This window comes from Berghia stephanieae, chromosome 2 (genome assembly GCF_034508935.2).
Source record: "Berghia stephanieae isolate SIO BIC M18660-M18661 chromosome 2, UCSD_Bste_1.3, whole genome shotgun sequence".
Lineage (NCBI taxonomy): Eukaryota > Metazoa > Mollusca > Gastropoda > Nudibranchia > Aeolidiidae > Berghia > Berghia stephanieae.
In genome coordinates, this window is record NC_088361.1 from 124052111 (window position 1) to 124072649 (window position 20539).

A 20539-nucleotide genomic window follows, 5' to 3' on the forward strand; every position below is an offset into this window, starting at 1 on the left:
GATACAAGTTATTTTTCATTATATTTTATGTGTTTTCCACGTTTATTTGTGTACTGTTGTGCTGACGAAGGGTTTGTACCCGAAATGTCCATTGTTTTGTTCCCATACGAAACCTCTCCATTTTCACTCTTTCGTTAGTATTTTACGATCACCGGCTTCAGGCAGCCCCTACTGTTTTCTACTTTTCTAGTGTGTCATATTGCAGAGTGTGCTGGAATTAGGCATGCTAGAATCCAGGGAGTACTAATATACATATAATTTAAATGGCAACAAATAAAAAAGTAAAACAAATGATATAAATTAAAGAAAGTTTGACCATTATACATAATTAATAAATATACAACCCCTCATCCAAACTCTTTATTATTCATTTAAGAGTGGATCTAATATATATAACCTGAGCTAGTCATCAAGTTAGCATTAACCCACTTCAGTGATCATTTTTTGGATTTTCAAAAGCTGGAGTCTGAGCAAATCTGTCTATTCCAAATAATTGTAAAAACAAAACTCCAATCAACATGACAGAAACTTTGTAGATAAATATTTAAAATATAGAATTTTTAATAAATACAGTCATATTACGACTACTACTATTTTCAATTTTAATGATACAGCATTTTGAAAATTGATTCTGTTTTTGCAAAAACAAATAATTTTTCAGAACAAATCCTCACTACATTATGGACTAAAAGGAAGCAATTATGTCAAATTTAACATTGTTGTTACTGATCGTACTTTTAATTATTTTGAACACTTGCAATAAAGTTTTGATTCATTATGAAAATTCTTGAAAAAAAGCTCAAGACTTCTTTAGCCTCATCATTATGGCAAACAAGACAAAATAAAAAGAAAACAACATTCAACTGAAAATATGAAAAATGGTCTAAAACTTTTTGAAGCCAATACCTGCCTAATTTACTTTTCTGATCCGATAACTGACAGACAACACTAATGTCAACTACTACACATTTTGTGTGAAAATAACAATGCTGGGCATCAGCAAAGTTTGACATCACAAAGGTTGGGGAATCCTTTCTCAGTGACACAAACACCACCCTGCAACTCTTGCGGGAAAATCCGAGTGAGTTAACTCAATCCTGGAGATTTTTGCTACTTTTCAAAATTGGAGAAAAAAAATATATTGAAAATGAGCATGTACATAGATAGCTTTATTCAACTACCATTAACATGCAAAAACTAAAAACATTAGCTTTGATACAACGCCTATAATTTGTCTAAGAAAAATGTAATAAATAGGCATGGGGTTAAAGTAACCCCGGGTATGCTACGGATATAGTCAGTGTTGGGGTTGAGTGAGTAAAGCAATGTTTGTAGAATAGAGAAGGGTAACAATTAAGTTTAAGGATGTTTCACATGCTAATCAGCATGCTGAGTTAACGAATGACAACTATCATATCCTCGGATGAAATAAGCTCTAAAAAAAAAATCACTTTTCAGCTGGTGTGAAGGATTGGCAAACTGAAACATGCATTCAAAATGGTGTTGTAATTGTAAGTGATGTCTTGCAGATGCAAATTCCATCAATATGGACACGATGTTTGTGACTGTTAGTACTACTGGTCTAATTAATGTCCAATCTTCTGACCCTGAAGGTCTGAATGTCACGGTAATGTAATTGCCTCAAATGCCGAATTCTGTAATTGCCTACATTACAGTTCTGAAATCGTGAAATTAATAATACTCCCTTTGATCAATGACATAAGGCACAATTGTTCGATGCATGATGAAAATGATATTCTAAACATCAACTTTTTCTATTTTTAAAAGCTGAAACATCCGAAACGCTGTCCGGCCTTTTCAATTTCAATTTCGTATTGGCTACCCTCAAGTCTACATCATATGATCTTCTACTTCCTTTGGATTTGATATCAAATTTGGTGGAACGAGCTTGCTCCTCTTCCAGTCCCTTTTGAGAAGAAATTCTACAATCTGAATCCAAACAACTTGAATCTCTGTGGCTTAAAGTCATATCATCTATTTGATCTTGTAGATCAGAATCTGTAGTGAAATCATTCACCCATTCTTTATCAGGCTTCCACGGCTTTCTAGACTTTGCTACAGGTGGTTCTTTACTATTCCGTGATGATATACTCTTATCATCTTTATGCTCTTCCTTATGAATGTCACTAAAATCACTAACCCATTCAGTTTTATGTATGGGTTTTCTTGAACTGGAATTTATCCCACTCTCAGAGTTTCCATCACAAATGTCCTCATCTAGGAAACTCCTTAATTTTAACGCATCCATATAACTGTCATCACCATCAATAATTTCATCCCTTTTAATCTTGCCTTTCTTTTTGTCATGTCTACCACTCAATTTTCCGCTTGAGCTATTCTCTTTATTATCACAACTACCAAACAACTGTGAGTGAATAAATTCTTTACTGTTGCTACAATTTGTTGGTAAAGAATCACGATCAAATGGGTTATGATCTAATATTTTAGAATCTGATTCAAATTTATCAGGTTTTGGAATCCATTGTTTATCATATTTTGCTTCCAACTCCTCAATGCTTTGTCGTAATTCAATGTCCAATGTTCTAAGGCGTTCCTTCACCTCTTTCTTTTCTTGAACAGCTTTGTCTCTCTTTTTCTGACATGATGAGACTAGTGAATCGACATGTTGAATGAAGTCTGTGCTGAAAGATGACAAAGCCGCTGATCCTGTAAAAAAAATAATTGGATTTTATTGTCTCATTCAAACCATTAACTCATATATCAATAATTACTAAATATTCTTTAATCTTTATCTTTCAATCTTTTAAAAACATCATCCATTTATGCTACATTTTCAAATGTGCAAGAGCTATCCTTATGCAAATTCAAAACAAAATAATACTGATGAATTGCTGCATACTTGGGGATTGAATTATTGTACTTCATACTAAAGTTGTCTGAAAAGATACGAGTAAATGGGTATCAAAGAACAATTTCAAATCAAGATTGTTTATAAAAGTATGATTGATATTTTAAAATGTTGGATACATATTTACTGGTCATGGTGACAAAATATGCATTTACTCGATCCATACCTCATTTGAAAGTAGCTTAAGAGTGCCTCTTCCATATAACATTAATATAACAACATTTTTTGCAGTTTCTTTTCTTTGTGGACGTCTCTCATACATTGATCTACAGCATTTTTTAGCAATATATGATGAAAAAATAATATTTTATGATCCCATAATTTGTAAAAAAAGACATGAACGACGCTTGGGGTGATAAAAAAAAATATCAAAAGGGTAAGATGAGAAGGCTTCAACGCATTTTTTCCATTAAATCTTTTCCACTTTAGAAGTAATTGATGGAATACTGAAAGGAAAATGATTTAGAAAATCTAAGATATAAATCCCTTGTAATATTAAATCTGGGCAAAAATATGAAATTAAAATTAAGCTAGAACCTGAACACGAGAGTACATACTGATAATACTGCTTTCTGCTCCTGGATCTTCAAACATTTCAATTATGGACTTGATCTGTTGAGAAAGAGATAGAAAAGAATGTAAAAAAAATAAATTAACATGAGTTTTTATATCTGGTGTGAGAAAAAAAAATGGAAACGTTAAGAAGCCTGTAGCCACTTGGCAATAGGTGATGAAACTATAATAAGAAATTTCAAACTCATAATTTTATAATTAATCAAAGCATATCTACCCAATATTTATGTCTGCAAATGATTAAACAAACAACAACTTTTGACCAAAAATGTCCAAAATAAAACCACACACATCAGAGTACCCTTTTTAATGTCTTCCAACATTTTAGATAATAATAAATAATTTAAAGACAATAATTACTGATTTTATTTACCTGAGATTCGTTTGCTTTCAAAACAAGCAATATTTCTTTCAAAGCATCTTTTGATTTAGTACTTTCCAAAAGGCTGTATGCGTCCAGAATACCTGGTGAAAAGTTACACGTATCAGTATTTAAGTAACATCTGTAGATAAAGTAAAAGAATCAAAGCCTAAATCGTAAGGACTGATCACATTATTTAGATGATTTCGTTACAGGTTTAGTGAATGAATGAAAATTTTTCTTATTTATATATATAGTATAATTAATCAAAATAAATACTGGACGTGATGAGCTTGAGTATAATAATAATAGCATAAGATTATGTTTGGCTTGGAACTCATATCATGGGTAAAGTGTTTTGTATTTTAGAATGGCTGAGTATTTAACGTTTTAAAGTAGAATGAATTTTAATACATCTCAATGCTGGCTAAAATTCAGTATTGCAACAGTAATGATAAATTACAGTCTCAGCTGCTGTGATGTCAAAGTTTGAAAGTGATAAATCAGGGAGCAGGCACTGGTATAAGATAAAGATCTGAAAAAGTGTGTATGAAACACAGACAAAGCACAGAGAGAGAGGGAGAGAGAATAGAGTGAGTGAGAGAGAGAGAGAGAGAGAGAGAGAGAGAGAGAGAGAGAGAGAGAGAGAGAGAGAGAGAGAGAGAGAGAGAGAGACACACACACACACACACACAAGAAAAAAAAAACATAACATAAAAAATCAATATGCCTCGACCTCAGACCTAATTAGGTCTCAGGTTCGATACTCAGTCAAGGCAGGCTGATTTTTTGGGATAATTTTTTTTTCTTAAAATTTTCTCTCTGCTCTGCCCGGCAATATTTCATACACACTTTTTCAGATCTCGATGTCAAAGTTGTGGACCCAATTTGTTTGATAGAAAATCAGATCGACACGCAAAGAACCTGATCTTAATATAACAATTAATTACTAAGAAATTCATGAAGTCTTCCAGTCCATGTTGTAGTTAATAGAAAGCTGGATAAGAAAATTTAATTTAATTTAATTACTTTGTGATAGACCAGCGTTCTAAGTAGTAGCAAACAATTGATTTCAGGGGCGTGGCTATATTGGTTGATTTGGTGCCTGGCACCGTATCCATCTTTTAAAAATGGATTACAGCATTTTAAAAATATAAAACTGAGAAATAGTATATACCGCCTCTTATTTAATTTGAGTAAGTCTTTTCTTTAATGTTTTTCTTTCTTTTGTATTTACAAATATAGCATGTTTTAGTCATTTTCTTCTGATTCTGGCACCACCCTTTACTATAAGCATGCCACGCCACTGCAATTGATCATGTCTATTCCACAAAACAGAAACTAAAAAAAACAGTGGAACCACAGCTCTAATGGAGGATAATTTTGATTCATTGTTTAAGTGTCATAGTTTGTCAAAGGCACAGCCATTCATGATACGTATGGATATTCTTACATGTGACAAGAATAGAATATCAGGTCACTCACATTTAAGAGGAGAACAAAGCAATGTCCTTGCAGATTCTTCAAATGTTTTGCACCCATCCCTGAAAATTAAAACATGAAATATGAGATATATATGCTTAAAATCATTCATCGTACCAATTATTGTGTCATAATGGTTTCTGCAATAATAATAATAATGATAATAATAATAATAATAATAATAATAATAATAATAATAATAATAATAATAATAATCATTTCTATTATGATGATGATGATTATTTTTATTATTATTATTATCATCCTCATCATCATCATCGTCATCATCATCATCATCATCATCATCATAATAATAAAAATAATAATAATAATAGCTAATAATAATTGTCATTATTATTATGGTCATCATCATCATCATTATTATTTCTATTATGATGATGATGATTATTATTTTTATTATTATTACTACTACTACTACTACTAATAATAATAATAATAATGATGATGATTACTTTACAAGAGTTTATTCTATCAGCTTAGTTAAAATACTCATAACATCCTCCAGCTGGATATAATGTACCAATTCACAAAACTGTGTGTAACCTTAAACGTCTGATACAATTTAATGAGAACTGCTCATAAAAATAGCTGGCTAAAAACAAAAACAAAGAGCTGAGTGACGTCAATTTCGTTGCTTCTATATGATCTTAATGTTTGCTCATCCTGGTCTTGTAGATTCATATCATTTTGTTGGCAAAATAATGAACATCAGTCACTCCAGACTTACTCGCTTAGTAAAACAAAACACACATCACCACACAACTTGGCACATGGGATAATGTGGTAGGAAGTAGGGGAAGCCGTAAGAATGGGGAGGGGGGGGGGGGGGGAAGACATTTGTCTAAACATGTGTACCTGTTGTAATGCTTCAACCCGAGTCCATGGATATCTGGTGCTTGTCACAGGCGATTGAATAATAAGCATGACTTTGTCAGGTGTCACATTGCAATTCAATTGTGATAAATACAAATTGTGGGTCAGATTGTTTTTGATCCACTGGCCACTAAGAGAGGGAGAGAGAGCAAGTTGCATTCTGCCGTAGCCTTAGTGAACTTATAGCCTGAAACTGACCTAAAAAATAATCAAGTCAGAGAACAAGACAACGATCCGGAAAAAAGGTGGATTACTGTGAGTTGCATTCAAAAGCTCAACCAATGGAATCATTTTATTTCATTGAGCATCACTAACAGCAACTCACTTTTCATTTTTTTCATAAATTGTGATCACCCTCTTGTAATGTGACATAAATTTTTGGTCAGTCTCAGACATATCCATCTTAAGTGCTTGCCTGATCAAAACAATCAGACCCCGTTTAGTTCATAAGCCTCAGTTTAGTTCGTTGAAACCATGAAACCATTCTTAGATGCCGTGAAAAATATACTAAAACAATGAAGGACATAATTTGGGAATTCTGTACTTGTTCGTTGAACCCGTGAATTTGACGAATGCGTGTTCGACGAATTCCTGTTGCACTGTATGTATTTTCAATTTTTATTTATTTATATATTTTACCACCATAATCATCATTATATTCATGACTATGATCACCATAATTATGATTATGATTGTTATCATCATCAGCAGTTTGTTTTACCTTACTGCGTCGAATACAACATTTGTGTATTTCATCTGCGTGTCATACACAGCACGATGGAAAGCAAGCTCTTCTTCTAAAACTGATTTTTCTTTTTGCATCAAGTGTATTCGGTGATTCTGGGTGCTGATGCAGGCCTTGAGGAGGTGGCTTACTTCTTCCTCTTTGATTGGTGTCATGGGAGGTAAAGCTGTCACGATTCTCTCCACTGGTATGTCCTTAGCGACAGGTCTTTTCAGTGCTGGCTGTAAATTATATTTTAAAATGTGGTATTCAAATACATTTTAATAACAATAAGGTGGTGCGATAGCATATTATTTTGTCTACAGAATACTGATTTTTTATTTAAACTTCGTCATGTAATAAAAAACCTTAATCAATACAGATATTTTATAATATCTATGGCTATAAATGTGAATATATTTATTACATCATAATTTAACAAAACATTGATTATTTTTTGGCCACCAAATTATCAAAATTTTATGGATTCTGATGAAGTCAGATACAAAATCAGGGGTTAAATTTCTGTAAAATTTCATTTTGACAAATTAGTGCCCCCTCCCTCCCCCTTCCAAAAAAAAAAAAAAAAAAAAAAAAATGTAAATCTTTAACTCTTTTAAGATTCAACACGACAAAAACCGACAACGGCATAATATTCATGGGCGGGGTGGTAGTCAAGACTGGCCTCAGTAAGTAAAATCCAATCGTTGTGAAGGAAAGGACAGGCCCTGCCACTGCCGCAGGGTGTTTTCAGCTTTGATTTTTATAAATTTGCCGACAGAAAAGAAATTACGTTTCAGAAATTGCGATTTAAATCCTATTTTATTTGCGGGTGAAAATCATTGACATTGCACTTTGTTTGGTAAAAATCGGTAAAAAATTACGACTTTGGTGATGAAAAATGACTTTGAAGACCATTATTGTAAACTTTTAAAAATATTATGAATAATTTATAACTTCCTTATTTGTGGGTCGATTTTGTCATTCGAGGTATCAATTTTATTGTAATAAAGAGATAGGAACTTCAGAGTTATTTTTTCTGATGCGAAATTATTACTTTGTAATTTTAGCACCAAGAAAAATAGTCGGTAAATAAATTTGTTACACCTCTTTGATAGACCGCCGGGGTCCGTTCGTGAAGAATCGTGAATCAAGCATCTCAAAGTCTTCGACCAATCACAGGCTATCTATCCAGCTGGCCGAAACAAAGAAGCTTCTCCCCGTCGATGTATTACGCTATTGTTATGCAAGGAATATAACACCTTATGGAGTAGGCCTAAAAGCTAAAATCTAAAAGTAAAAAATATAATTCTGAGGAATTTGAAAGTCACATTGCTGAAATCAGCTTGAAAAAAGAAGTACATTGGTCCTTGTGTCATAAAAACCGGTTGAAAACCAACTGTTTTACGAATAAAGTTGATTTTAAAAATTGCTTTTGTTTATTTTAGCTTTTTTTAGCAACTTTTTTATTTATCGGCCGATTTTCTTGATTTTTATATCATTCTTTATATCTCAAAGAGACGAGATCAGTGATATACTTTGTTTCAAATGTAACTAGAACATAATTTGGCTTTTTTACCTATCGACCATGCCTGGATAATTTATTCAACAACGTGGCGATGTGACGCAACTATTCCATGGCCGTCTTCCACTGCATCGACGATGATTCAATTCATTGTTGACGGCTGTTGACACGTGAGCTGCCAGAACGACCAATCGTTGAAGGGTCAAGATGTTCAGTAGCCAATCGTTCTTCGGTCAAAAAACTTATGAACTCACGAGAACAAAAGTTTGAAATTTGGTGATGGACGGACCTATGAAATCGTTTCTGGGCGGAGTTTAGCCATGAGTGACGTTACGGGAAACTAGCTGAGTAAGATCAAAGAGAGAGGGAATGGGGATACCCCTCTCATGCGCATAATGAACGGTGCCCCCGTTTCGAGCCGAAATAAGTCCCGGCAACCCTTGTACGCAGAATCCCTGACTACGGACAGAGCTGCACATACGAGATGGAAGTCGGTTTGGACGAATTCAATCCCTCGTGGGGGCGGGGACCTACACTCCTCTAAGCTTGGTGAGAAGTTGCCAGGCTTTGATACCAGTAAGAGGAGACACTGGGTAGCTGCGAATCGGCTTCGGTCGAGGAGCTGCCTAACGGCCGGTGCGTTACATCAGTGGGGTCTAACTTCCTGTCCTTTATGTCCACGCTGTGGACAAGAACCCGAAACGGCAGAGCATCTAGTCGAAAGGTGTGTTATGACGATGCTTCCGGGCGGGTTCGCGACGGTGCACGAATGCGGACCGGACTTTGCTGATTGGGTCGATCGTCATAACATAATAGTGTGAACCATAAGAAGCTGCTGCCATGAGTGACCATAGAAAACGAAAAGGCGACTACAGATATCAAAGAGTAGGCTTATATCATCAAAGGATGTCTACATGATTGACATGGCCATATAGGGAACTCATTATCTACTACCCCAAAAAGAATCTGAACACGAGAGGGTTAATGTTTAAAAGATATTGTGAAAAACATTAATATTTCATGTGTGGATGTTGATGGTATGTTTGATCTTGAAAGGGTGTGACACTTTTCTTTGTAGACAACATTCTAAGCATTTTATTTTGTTTTCACAATTTTCTTTTTTCAATAGTGCTCTCATCCATTGAGTTGAAAGCTGTGTTAGGAAATTTTCATTTTTATGTTAATAAATAAAAATCGACTTTATAAAAATGTGATCTTGACAGAGATCAACTGTTTGGCAAAATACTTACCCATGGAGAACTAGGACATAGTAATGAAAGAGCAAGAAGATCATCAGTACAATCTTTGATAGATACACCAGCTTTCAACAAGGAGCTCTTCAATCTTTCATTTTCATTTGCAGCAGCATGACCGTTGAGCAGTCGGCAATCACCACTTTTACTCTGTGCTGTGTCAATCTGATTGTGTATTCTAACAAGATCTTTGTAAAGGAGGCTAAGCTTTGATTCTAGTTGTGACTGAAAAATATAGTAAGATTGGTGAGAATTTATAAAAGAATGTTGGTCTAGATTATATCAAATAAAGATGAAACAATAAGAGATTATGGGTAAATGCTTGTCTGTATCTGTAATGTACTGCATAAACCTCCTAGTGTGTAAATGGGCCCCACTCAAGTCTCAAGATTGTCTCTGCGTCAAAATTGTTTTTTCTATCCAGAAAAAATGGGTAGCTGGTGGAAGCACTTTGCAATAGTCTTAGAGGGAAACTAGAAATCGTTATTGTTGAGAAAATTGGGATGAACATCAATCCCATGGCCGTAGGCTCTAAAGGACTATGTTTTGCCTTTATAATAGACGTCTTATAGGGTAAAAGTTGGTTATTTTGTCAATAATGATGAGAAAAAATAGGGTATAAAGAAGTGCCTGATGAAAACGGAGAATAAAAAGTCATGGGGTCAGTGCCAAACTACAATTTCAATGTCTCCCTTTAGACCATAGATGCTAAGACAGCTCTGTGCTTTAGACCTTCCGTGAGCAGCCAATTTGCCCATTGACCACTTAGACAATGACAAACGGTTTACCTGGCCAATTTATTGTATTTCTATGAAGTTCCATTTCTGAGACACGATTTCTTCTTGAAACTATATATTATCTGCCACTGCCTATGGCCTGATATTTATTTGCACTTGAATCGAAGTGTGATAATGTTTGTGAAGTGCCAGATTTACTGCTTATCATCCCACCTTATATATTCATATTTTCTTTCCAAAACTTACTTGCTTGTCAGTGCTTGTGCATGGCTTGAAAGCGAAAAAAATTTTACCCAAAAGTATACAATTATGAAATAAGTTTTAGTCTTTTAAAAATATTTTTCTGATGAGAATCTATTTTTAAAATAAAAATAAAATGGATACGAATGGCAACAAAGTGAATACAGTACAGTAATATTTTGTAACCAGGACCTTTACTTTCAAACGCTCAAAGCTGGAAACGTTAGTGCAGGATTGCTGTTACAAGTGAAAAGTCAAAAATATCACAAGACCTTGATTGAGACATGTCATAATTGTTTTACATTTTTGTTAGTTTCCTGCAAACTGATGTAACAAGCACTTATATATTTTTTTTGGAATATGAACAATTCCAAAGTTGAGGAGTGATAGGATACAAAGGTGAGTCAAAAAGTAATGGGACTCTGCTTATACTTAAATTGAATCAATACCATGCATCATACCTCAAATTTAAGCTTGACATTAGCCGGGTAGAATGCTACTTCTCAACATAGCCTCTCTCGATAGCCACAGTCCACCTTTTTGTAAGGCCATGTATTCCGTCCTTGAAAAACTGAGTTAACTGAACATTCATTTTCACTACTGCCTTGGCTGCTTCATCATCTTCAAAGCGATGTCCCCTCATTGCCACCTTCAGTGGATCAAAAAGATGGAAGCCTGAAAGTGTCAAGTCTGGTGAATACAGAGGGTGAGACAGCGTTGTCCATCGATTACTTCCCTTTTCCTGACACTTGTGTGTGGAAGGACATTTTCATGAAGAAACAGTACTCGTTCCATCTCCAAATTTGGTCTAACTCAACGAAATCTTGTTTACAGTCGCTTCAACGTCTATTTGTATCTGCTATCTCATCAAGAGGAGTTCTGTCAGATCTGATCAATACTTCAGACTTTATTTGATTCACTGAGTTGACACTGCTTGGACGGCGACCATCACAAGATTTGTCAGATAAAGACATGATTGAGGGGGTTTCAGGTTAGGTGTTGGATTGTATCTCATTTTCTTCTAAATGACAAGATACACGTTCAACCCAAATGAAAACACTGCCTTTACAAATACCTGAGTAAATACCTGAGTTTTATAAACTTTTCCAAAGCGTAAATGTTACTTGTGCGTGTGGTTTCTTCTTCGAAAACAAAAAATTCAATGACAGCTTCCTGTCACTGATGAACATTCATAGGGAGCAGTCATTTTGAACGGCCATAACTTTGTCAAATTTGAGAGAAATAAAATTTTCAAATTTGTTTTAAAGAGCTCATGTGTAAGTCCAATTGAGCCAAATATGACGTCACATGAAATAGAAATGAATTCAGTAAGAGATTTGTCCCATTACTTCTTGACTCGTATATTGCCTATTTTGTAGGGCTGAAGGGTTGCAGTGAAGTTAACCTCAACCCTATGCCTAATTTGTACATTTTTCATTTTCAAAGCTGTGGTATTGTGGTCTTCCAGTATTTTTGTCGACAATTTGTCAAACAATATCTACTCACTTGGAGAAAATTCAACTCCAAGTCTGTTCAAACATTCAATCTAGGACAAATCACAAGTCTTTAATTTAATTCTGAATGGATTTGTTGATGAAAAAAAAGTCTCCTTTCAGATCTCACAATAGAAATAATTTCTCAATGTGAGCTGAGAAAATAGTTGGCCTGATGTTGTACCATAATGCCACCCATCTGTGATTGAGTAGCTGGGTTTGTAAATTTTGGTGAAAAGTACTTTGTGACAATCTAGCATCCTATCCGAGGGGTAACAGTCAATTGATACGGTCAGTTTAACACCATGGAAACTGGGATAAACTCTGGATTCACGGGCCCCATGTTCTTAAGAAAACTATTAAGATTTTTAGTTAAGACACCTTGTATGAATATACCTACCACATATCGCAAATTAATATAATCGAGTCTCCTTAAATTGATGTCCAACATGGTAACTGGCTCCTCTTGCTTCCTACTGTTATTGAGACATGGGTTCAAATAGAGAAGATCCTTTCCAAGTTCCTCTCTTGTGTTTTTCTACGAATTAATAAATATAGCAAAATAAAAACAAAAAATTTTTAAAAAATGTTTTAAGGGGGAAAATAAAAGAGAAACAATCACCAAGGCAGACAGCCGGATAGCTCAGTTGGTTAGAGCACTCTTACAAAAGGGACCGGAATCAATCCACAGCACAGACGAGATTTTTTCTGACTGACCTGTCCACCCAGAAGTGATTGGCTGCTGGTCAAAGACTGTCTCATGATCATTTGCAACTTTTCTCACTTCTAAATGAGTTGTTATGAAGACAATGAGAGATAATTTTTAGATAGGCTCTGTAGGTTAACCAATTCTTATGAATTGTTTTTGTGAATAGAAAGTCAAACATTCAAAGTCTCTTAGTTAAAAATGGTGATTTTAAAATGACATCAAGGATGCCTGGGAGCTTTCGACTCAGAAACTACGAGATCTCCCTCAATCCGGATCGAGGCAATTTCTTTCTCACTCCTCATGACTAATCAAGCAACTGTTAATATCTCTGTTATGCTTTAAACCATGATAACTTCCGGTTCCATGGACATTCAAGAAGGATCACTTTAAAAAGTTCAGTTAAATTATTTAAAAAAAGCTATGGTCATTCTTGTCACAGATGTCACATTAAAAAAAAAAAGAAACAATAGAATAGAAAAAAAAAGGAAAAAAAAAGAACACTTAAGCCTCACCACCAAATATTCATATATAAGATTAAAGTGCTGTGACTGATCATTATAATTAATTGCTTTTGAAGAATATCTTATATTGTTGAACCTTTGCACATCAGAAACCCAAGACTATCTTTAACTTGTACTCACATCATTTTCAACATTTAAAATCAAGATGAAAAAATATAAACATATATATATATAACACTAGAGACTATACTACCATTGAAATTTCAAGCTTTTAATCCAACAATGTGAATTCCGTCGAAATGCCCATTTTTTATAATTCCTGACTATCCAGCATTTAAGTGGAAGACACTTTTTATTGATTCAAAAATAAAAATCAATATTTCATTTAACAATCCTCGGGGAAAATTTTTCTTTAAGGTCTAAATCGGGAAAAGACAGAGAATCCAGGCATCAACTGCAATGTTGTGCAACAAAGTGAGTAACAAGAGCTGAGTAAGGTGTGATAACTTATCATTTTTTATATGCAACATCGACAAAAATGTTCAGAACTGCCTGAATCAGTTGGTTTACATGAAGAAGAAGAAGAAAAAAAAAGTCTTTTTTACTCAATCAAAAACAAAAAAAAAAAGATGCTGACAGGGATTCAAACCCATGTCTCCTAGGCAGAAAAACAATGCCTTATCCAATCAACCATCTCACCGCCAAGAGAATACGATTGCACAAGTAACTAAAATGAAGATGGCGTTTGAGGACAAGTTAAAGATACAGTGCGTGGAACCTCCCGATTACGACACCTCCGAATAGCGACAACCTCCAGATAACGACACTGACCCCTGGTCCCGATTTTTTTTCCTATTTAAGATCAGTAAAAAAACCCTCCAAATAACGACGCACTTTTTGATAAAACCTCCGAATAACGACATCAGTTTGGCGAGTTTCGGCAGTTTTCGTAGATATCTGATACTGATACTAAAAATACCGAGTATGAGTACTCAAAGTTTATAAAAACGATTCCTGCTTGAACCAATGAGAACGCAGCTTTTGAAACCAATGAGAACGCAGCTTTTACAAAGACAAAGACACCCATTACAGAAAATCAAGACGATGATCTTGACGGCGATGCTCCACTCCCCGTTGTGACGGCCAGTGAAGCGGTTATGGCGCTAACAACTCTCAGAACTTTTGCCATGCAACATGACAGCGGTGCACAATTATTTGACATGCTCATCCCAATGGAGGACAAACTATCTGCTATCATTTCCAGCGCCAAACGTCAAACAGTGATAGAGGATTATTTCAAGCCAAACAAGTCTTGATGTTAATAACAAAATAACAAGGATGATGAACCTTTTTTTACATGTTTAATGGATAGAGAGAAACAAAATTAAAAGTTAAAAAACAAAAAACAAAAAACAAAACAAAAAGAAAAAACAAAAAGAAAAACAAACAAAAAAAACCCCAAACATTTTTAATGCGGCCATGTGTTCCGTTGTATTCAAACAGCTGTTCACATGCCGGTGCCCAGCCCGGATAAACTGCAGAGGGAAAATGGTACTGTTGTGGCGTGGTTAATACAAACTGGTCCCGCCGGCCTTACCATGCCCACTTTATCCGCCATCTTGGAAACCTCTAAATAATGACACCTCCGGATAACGACATAAAAACTCGGTCCCGTGGCATGTCGTTATCGGGAGGTTCCACTGTAGTCTTGGGTTTCTGATGTGGACAATATAGGATATTCTTCAAAATCTTTTGGGAACATAAAATCATTCTTACTTCAACTGATTTAAAAAGCTTAATCCTTGAAGACTCCGAAATTTCAACTAAGTTCATCAAATCACTTCTAGCTATTGGCACCATTTGGCCCTTTACATCTGCTGAAATGAAAGATCTGCAAAAGAGAAATATATACATTACAAAATGTTCTTTGAAAAGTGATTAAACTGTGTGTTGCTTATATAAACTGCAGTCAGTCTAAATAGAATGCATGCCAAATGGCTGGATAAAACACAATGTCTGAGTGTTGAACAAAGAGTAAAGTAATAAACTTCGGCATGAAATAAACATAATAAATTAAGAAATGAGATTTTTGTGTGGAAATTGTAGATTGTAATGCAAGCAGTGTTTTCAACTCCGTACATTTTGTCTATTCTTTACAAATTGTTATAAATGCCATCTATTTTACACCATAAATTTTGCCAACTGTACTATCATGCTACAACTGCATAGAAAAAAAAATCTAGACCCATTTGTGTCATCTCTTCCCATTTACACCAATGAACACTTATGAGTAAGGCAATGCAGGTTTATAGATATAATAAAAATAAAAATAAAAAGTTTAAATTAGTTTCATAAAATGAGCCATGTTTTAATTTTTGTCATTACTGATGTCTGTAATACGGGAATACCCCCTCCCTCACTCCCAATAAAAAACAAAAACAAAAAAAATAACAACTTTAAAACTGGCGACTAAAAAGATAATATTCATAACGCCCTCTCCTTTTTTCTCACAAAAGGGTGGTCTTCATGGAAATACCTGAGTTTGTCAGCCATCAGAGACAATGAGTTCTCAACTTCCAACAAGGCTTCCGACCTTGATCCAAGCGCTTCTGTCAAAATGGAAATCTTGTATTTGAGAAATGAAAAAGAGAAAAAGTGAACAATTTTGAATAGAAAGTAAAAACAAAATTGTAGTAGACTAAGATTATAACATTTAATAAATCTCAATAACAAATTAAACTTATTCCTAATTCCAATATATAAAGCTAAATTATGAATTGGTTTCAATAAAATTTTAATAAGTCAATGCATTTGATGCTCTTGATTTTAAATTCATTGGGATGCTTTAAAATAACATTATTAAGTATTCCAATAACTAAAATTGCAGATTTATGATAATTTTTATACTGAACTATTGCGGTGGGCCAAGAGTTGTGTCCAAATGGCCACCTCGAATAGAATATGAAACTGATTAGATTGACACAGGGTGGAAATCTATTTTATAATAATACAGATTAGAATGGTCAAGAAAGCATGCTGAAATAATGAAAGATAGCACATTTTAAAGCTGATTTGAAAATCCTCAAAAGTTTGTACAAATTGGCAATTTTACGAAAAATCAGCAACCTTGCTTATCAGAATTCTAAAACTAACAACACATCAAATCTTTACTCTCATTCAAAATTTACGATAGATATATATTATATTATTTCCCACAAAAGTCAAAGGCTGACTATCAACTTCGAATAAATGGCTTAAATTTTAAATTTCTACAAGTCTGAAATGATGGCGGTGTTAAAAATGAAAGAAAAAGGTTGTTCATGATGTGTTATTGAATTTCTGACAATGGAAAGAAAAATTGCAATTGACCTAAAATTAACTCTCTGAATACTTTGACTCTCACCTGCCTCTCAAGCTGTATAACCTGGAATTTAATCATATTTATTCGTCGTTCGTCATACTTCTCATGCTTGTTTTCATTGAAGATCTGTTTCACAGTATCCCTTGAAAATAATATCAAAGACAATAATTTTTCATTATTTTTTGTTTGTTTGTTTGTTGCTTTAGGTCTCTTCCAACACAATTGAGGTTATATGAGAGACCGCTGAAACAAAAAAAACAAGCAATCTAACAAAAATAGTACAAATGTAAATCAAAATCATAACCTAAAGACATCATAAGCTAAATTATAAATAACCCGCAATTTTTCATTATATACCTGAGGTTAGAATATGTTTGCAAAGTTCAGTTTTGCTTATTATGGGGGAAAAAAGTGCTCATATCACTGTAAAGTCTGTTCAAAAGCATAAATTTTTCATCTATGATGCTGGCAAACAGGTCAATATTTAAGATTAATGTTACAACTTGGAAGTAGAAACCACTAGGTATTGGACATTTCATTCCTACCAATAACTTTGCCCACACTTAAGATCACATACTAAAACTTCCACAAACTAAGTTGTTCAAAAAACACACACAACGTTACAGTTCTCGCATACCTGAGTTCCATTATCTCGTCTTTTAAGTCTTTATTTTCTTCGCTGAGGTGCTGGGAATGAAAAATTAAATAATCATGCACACAACCTTTCATGCAATGTATCAATTTGTTATGATTTTGACGTCAAGGATTTTATGTCATAGGCACATCATTGCTATGTCAAAGAATAGCGTTAGACGCGAGTAAGTTTGAACTTATCCGGTCATAACAAATCTAATTAAAATTCAGAAACCAAAATAAAATAACAAAACAAAACAGACAAACCCGCCCCCCCCTAAAAAACAAAAAACAAAAAACAAAACAAAACAAAAACGAACAAACAATCCAACAGAATAGACAAATTAAATCCTTATCCTTTTTACATTTGTACTATTATATCATCCATAGTGGGTCCTTATGACTACAATGAGAGAGGGATCAACTCAAAAACAAACAGAATGTTAAAAATCTCCAATTAAAACTAATTCATACAACTGACGATACAACTATCTGTTTTGAAATAAAATGATGATGAAATCCAAGTGCTTTCTTTGAGACTGGATACTCAAAAGCTCCATCCTGATGATGGCATTGGATATCCGTCAAAAAAGGTACACTCAAATGGTCATCACAGAACATCTAAAACCATGATATTTTTCTTTGAATACACAGATAATAATATAATTCCTTATAGAAAAATAACATCTGATTGTTTTGTCTTTCGGAGATGGTTCTCAGGCACAGTCTGTTATTAAATAACGAAGTGGCAATTCGGACCCGAGTCTGAATAGTCTCCCATGGCTGTTTGGACTCAAAATCCAATGTATGTGCGCATACAGAGGGGAGGATGACACAATATGGGCAGTAGGCAGGGGGTGGAAGTGATAAAGAAATAGAAAAAGAGTTCAGAAGAAATTCTGTATTGCCCATATGACACTGACTCAGCTCATACCCCTATTTAGACTGTAGAAGGATTGTTGCCTGTCTCACATTATCAGAATATGTAATGTTTAAATTATTTATTTTTGTCCTGATTTTAATTGGACATTGTGTTATGACGTTAGAAAAGCTTCATTTATATCACAGTTACTTTGACTGACTTTTGTTACTTTTGAAGAGTTTAAACTCTTTTCTTTTTATTTCTATCTGGACTTCCAATTGATCTATGATTTTGTCTTTCTCGTCAACAAAAGCAGGTTTAGACCAAAAATTGTAATAAATATATATACGAGGGCTCTTTCAGAAATAACCGAAAAATGCCCATTGCTCAGCAACCAGTGGAGATTTTTTAATTCTGTAAACGACATGATATTTCTTATTTCCTTACGGATATTCCCAGAAATTATGAAGTGCATCATTTTGCACAATGAATTTCTAGACGATTTTAAAGATGGCGGCCCACCTTGAAACTTGGTCAAAGGAGGAAATCAGAGCTGTCATACGTTTTTTGAACGCCAAAAGTCTGAATCCTACCGAAATTCATAAAGAACTTCAGAGTGTATATTATGGTGAGCATGTTATAAGCCGTACACAAGTCTATCACTGGTGTAATTTGTTTGAAGCCGGCCATTCCGACTTGACAGACAGGGAAGGGAGAGGGCATTCGATAACTGCGACGTCAGAAGACAATGCGAAGCAAGTTGAGCTTATTCGTCAAGACAGGAGGTTGAAACTTCATGAAATCGCAAGCAGTCTTGAAATTTCGAAAACTTCTGCCTATAGAATTGTATTTGATGAACTTGGCTACAGAAAATTCAGCGCATTCATTTTGCAACACGACAACGCTATACCCCACACAGCACGAGTGACGCAAGGTTGGCTAGAGAAATATGGATGGGAGATTTTGCCACACCCACCACACAGTCCAGACCTCGCACCATCTGATTATCACCTCTTTGGGCCACTGAAACGTGAGCTGGCAGGAAAGCGCTTTGATGTCGATGAAGAGCTTGTTGACCATGTGCGGAAATGGCTACAAAACCTTGACGGAAATTTCTTCCGAGAGGGTATCTATTCCATGGTGCGGCGTTGGCAAAAGTGTCAACAGACTTGGCTGTTACGTAGAGAAATGAAGGACGAGTCAAGGTATAAACACGTGCAAGAATTTTGTTGATAGCATAAAAAACGCGGATTTTACAGGCATTTTTCGGTTAATTATGAAAGAGCCCTCGTATTATATTATTTGTTTAGACTACCTGTTGACAGTTACTAAAATCGTAATTTTGATTTGCATTAATTTTACATAATTATCCACAATTAAAATATTAAAAAAACAAACCAAACAAACAAAAGCCACAGGAGACTATTCAGACTTGAGTCTGAATAATCTGTTGATTGCATATGCGCATTGTCATTTGAGTCCGAATAGCCGCGGGAGACTATTCAGACTCGAGTTCGAATAGCCACAGCTTTAAAAAAAGTCAAATAGTCTCGTTAACTTCTAATTCTAATGAAAATGCTGCTGTTTAAATCTGAAAGATATAAATGACAATAGAAAATGGAATGGAAGCTTCAATCTAATATGTATTCATTGGTTAAATTGAAGCTACCATTTTATTTCTTATTGTTTAAGTCTAATTAATTAGCTTATACTTATAGAACAAGAAAATATTTATATAGAGACCTAGTCACATGTAGAAGGATGTACAGGGGGGAGGGGGGGGGGGGGGTAAAAATAGGGGAGGCCTTCCGAAAGCTCCAACATCCCCAGTATTCTTGTTCTAGTAGGGGGTTTGGCAGGGGGAAAACTTTTTTTTATAATGTTCTACTAGGGGGTTTGGCAGGGGGAAAACTTTTTTGATGTTCTAGTAGGGGGTTTGGGAGGGGGGAGACTTTAAAAAAATAAAAGTTTCCCCCCTCCCAAACCCCGTACTAGAACATTATAAAAGACAAGAAAACTGGGGATGTAGGAACTTTCGGAAGGCCTCCCAAAAATAGACCATAGATCGATTTTGTGCGGGGAACTGTTGCGAGAGGTATCAGGGCAGGGACATGTTCGTCTGGCGATCAAAAAGTTCTAACATATAGTATAGCTATTACTGATCTTATCTATCACATCTTCCTTAGTGAGTAAACCTTTATGGGCTGAATGTCAAGCAAGGTTTTAGCCAAAAGCTTCCATATCCCAGATGACCTCAAAAGGTCCTTGGCAGTAATGACAATGATAAAGTCTGTAAACTTGGAATACTTAAGATCCCTTCTAACTTGTTTACAACACCTAC

General features: G+C 34.8%; 1 protein-coding gene across 2 annotated transcripts in view; it reads right to left on the minus strand.

Moving 5' to 3' along the window:
• Positions 1 to 296: 296 nt before the first annotated feature.
• LOC144966505 (uncharacterized) overlaps positions 297 to 20539 on the minus strand; it is a 22077-nt gene continuing 1834 nt past the window's right edge. For both annotated transcript variants that reach the window (XM_078903123.1, XM_078903124.1), the window contains exons 2-12: positions 17341 to 17390; positions 16746 to 16845; positions 15879 to 15967; positions 15119 to 15233; positions 12573 to 12710; positions 9700 to 9927; positions 6922 to 7166; positions 5310 to 5368; positions 3837 to 3928; positions 3448 to 3502; positions 297 to 2688 (exon numbers count right to left, since the gene is read on the minus strand). In XM_078903123.1, coding sequence (XP_078759249.1) covers positions 1766 to 2688; positions 3448 to 3502; positions 3837 to 3928; positions 5310 to 5368; positions 6922 to 7166; positions 9700 to 9927; positions 12573 to 12710; positions 15119 to 15233; positions 15879 to 15967; positions 16746 to 16845; positions 17341 to 17390 — 2094 coding nt within the window. In that variant the 3' untranslated portion in view covers positions 297 to 1765. The remainder of the gene's footprint in view (positions 2689 to 3447; positions 3503 to 3836; positions 3929 to 5309; positions 5369 to 6921; positions 7167 to 9699; positions 9928 to 12572; positions 12711 to 15118; positions 15234 to 15878; positions 15968 to 16745; positions 16846 to 17340; positions 17391 to 20539) is intronic.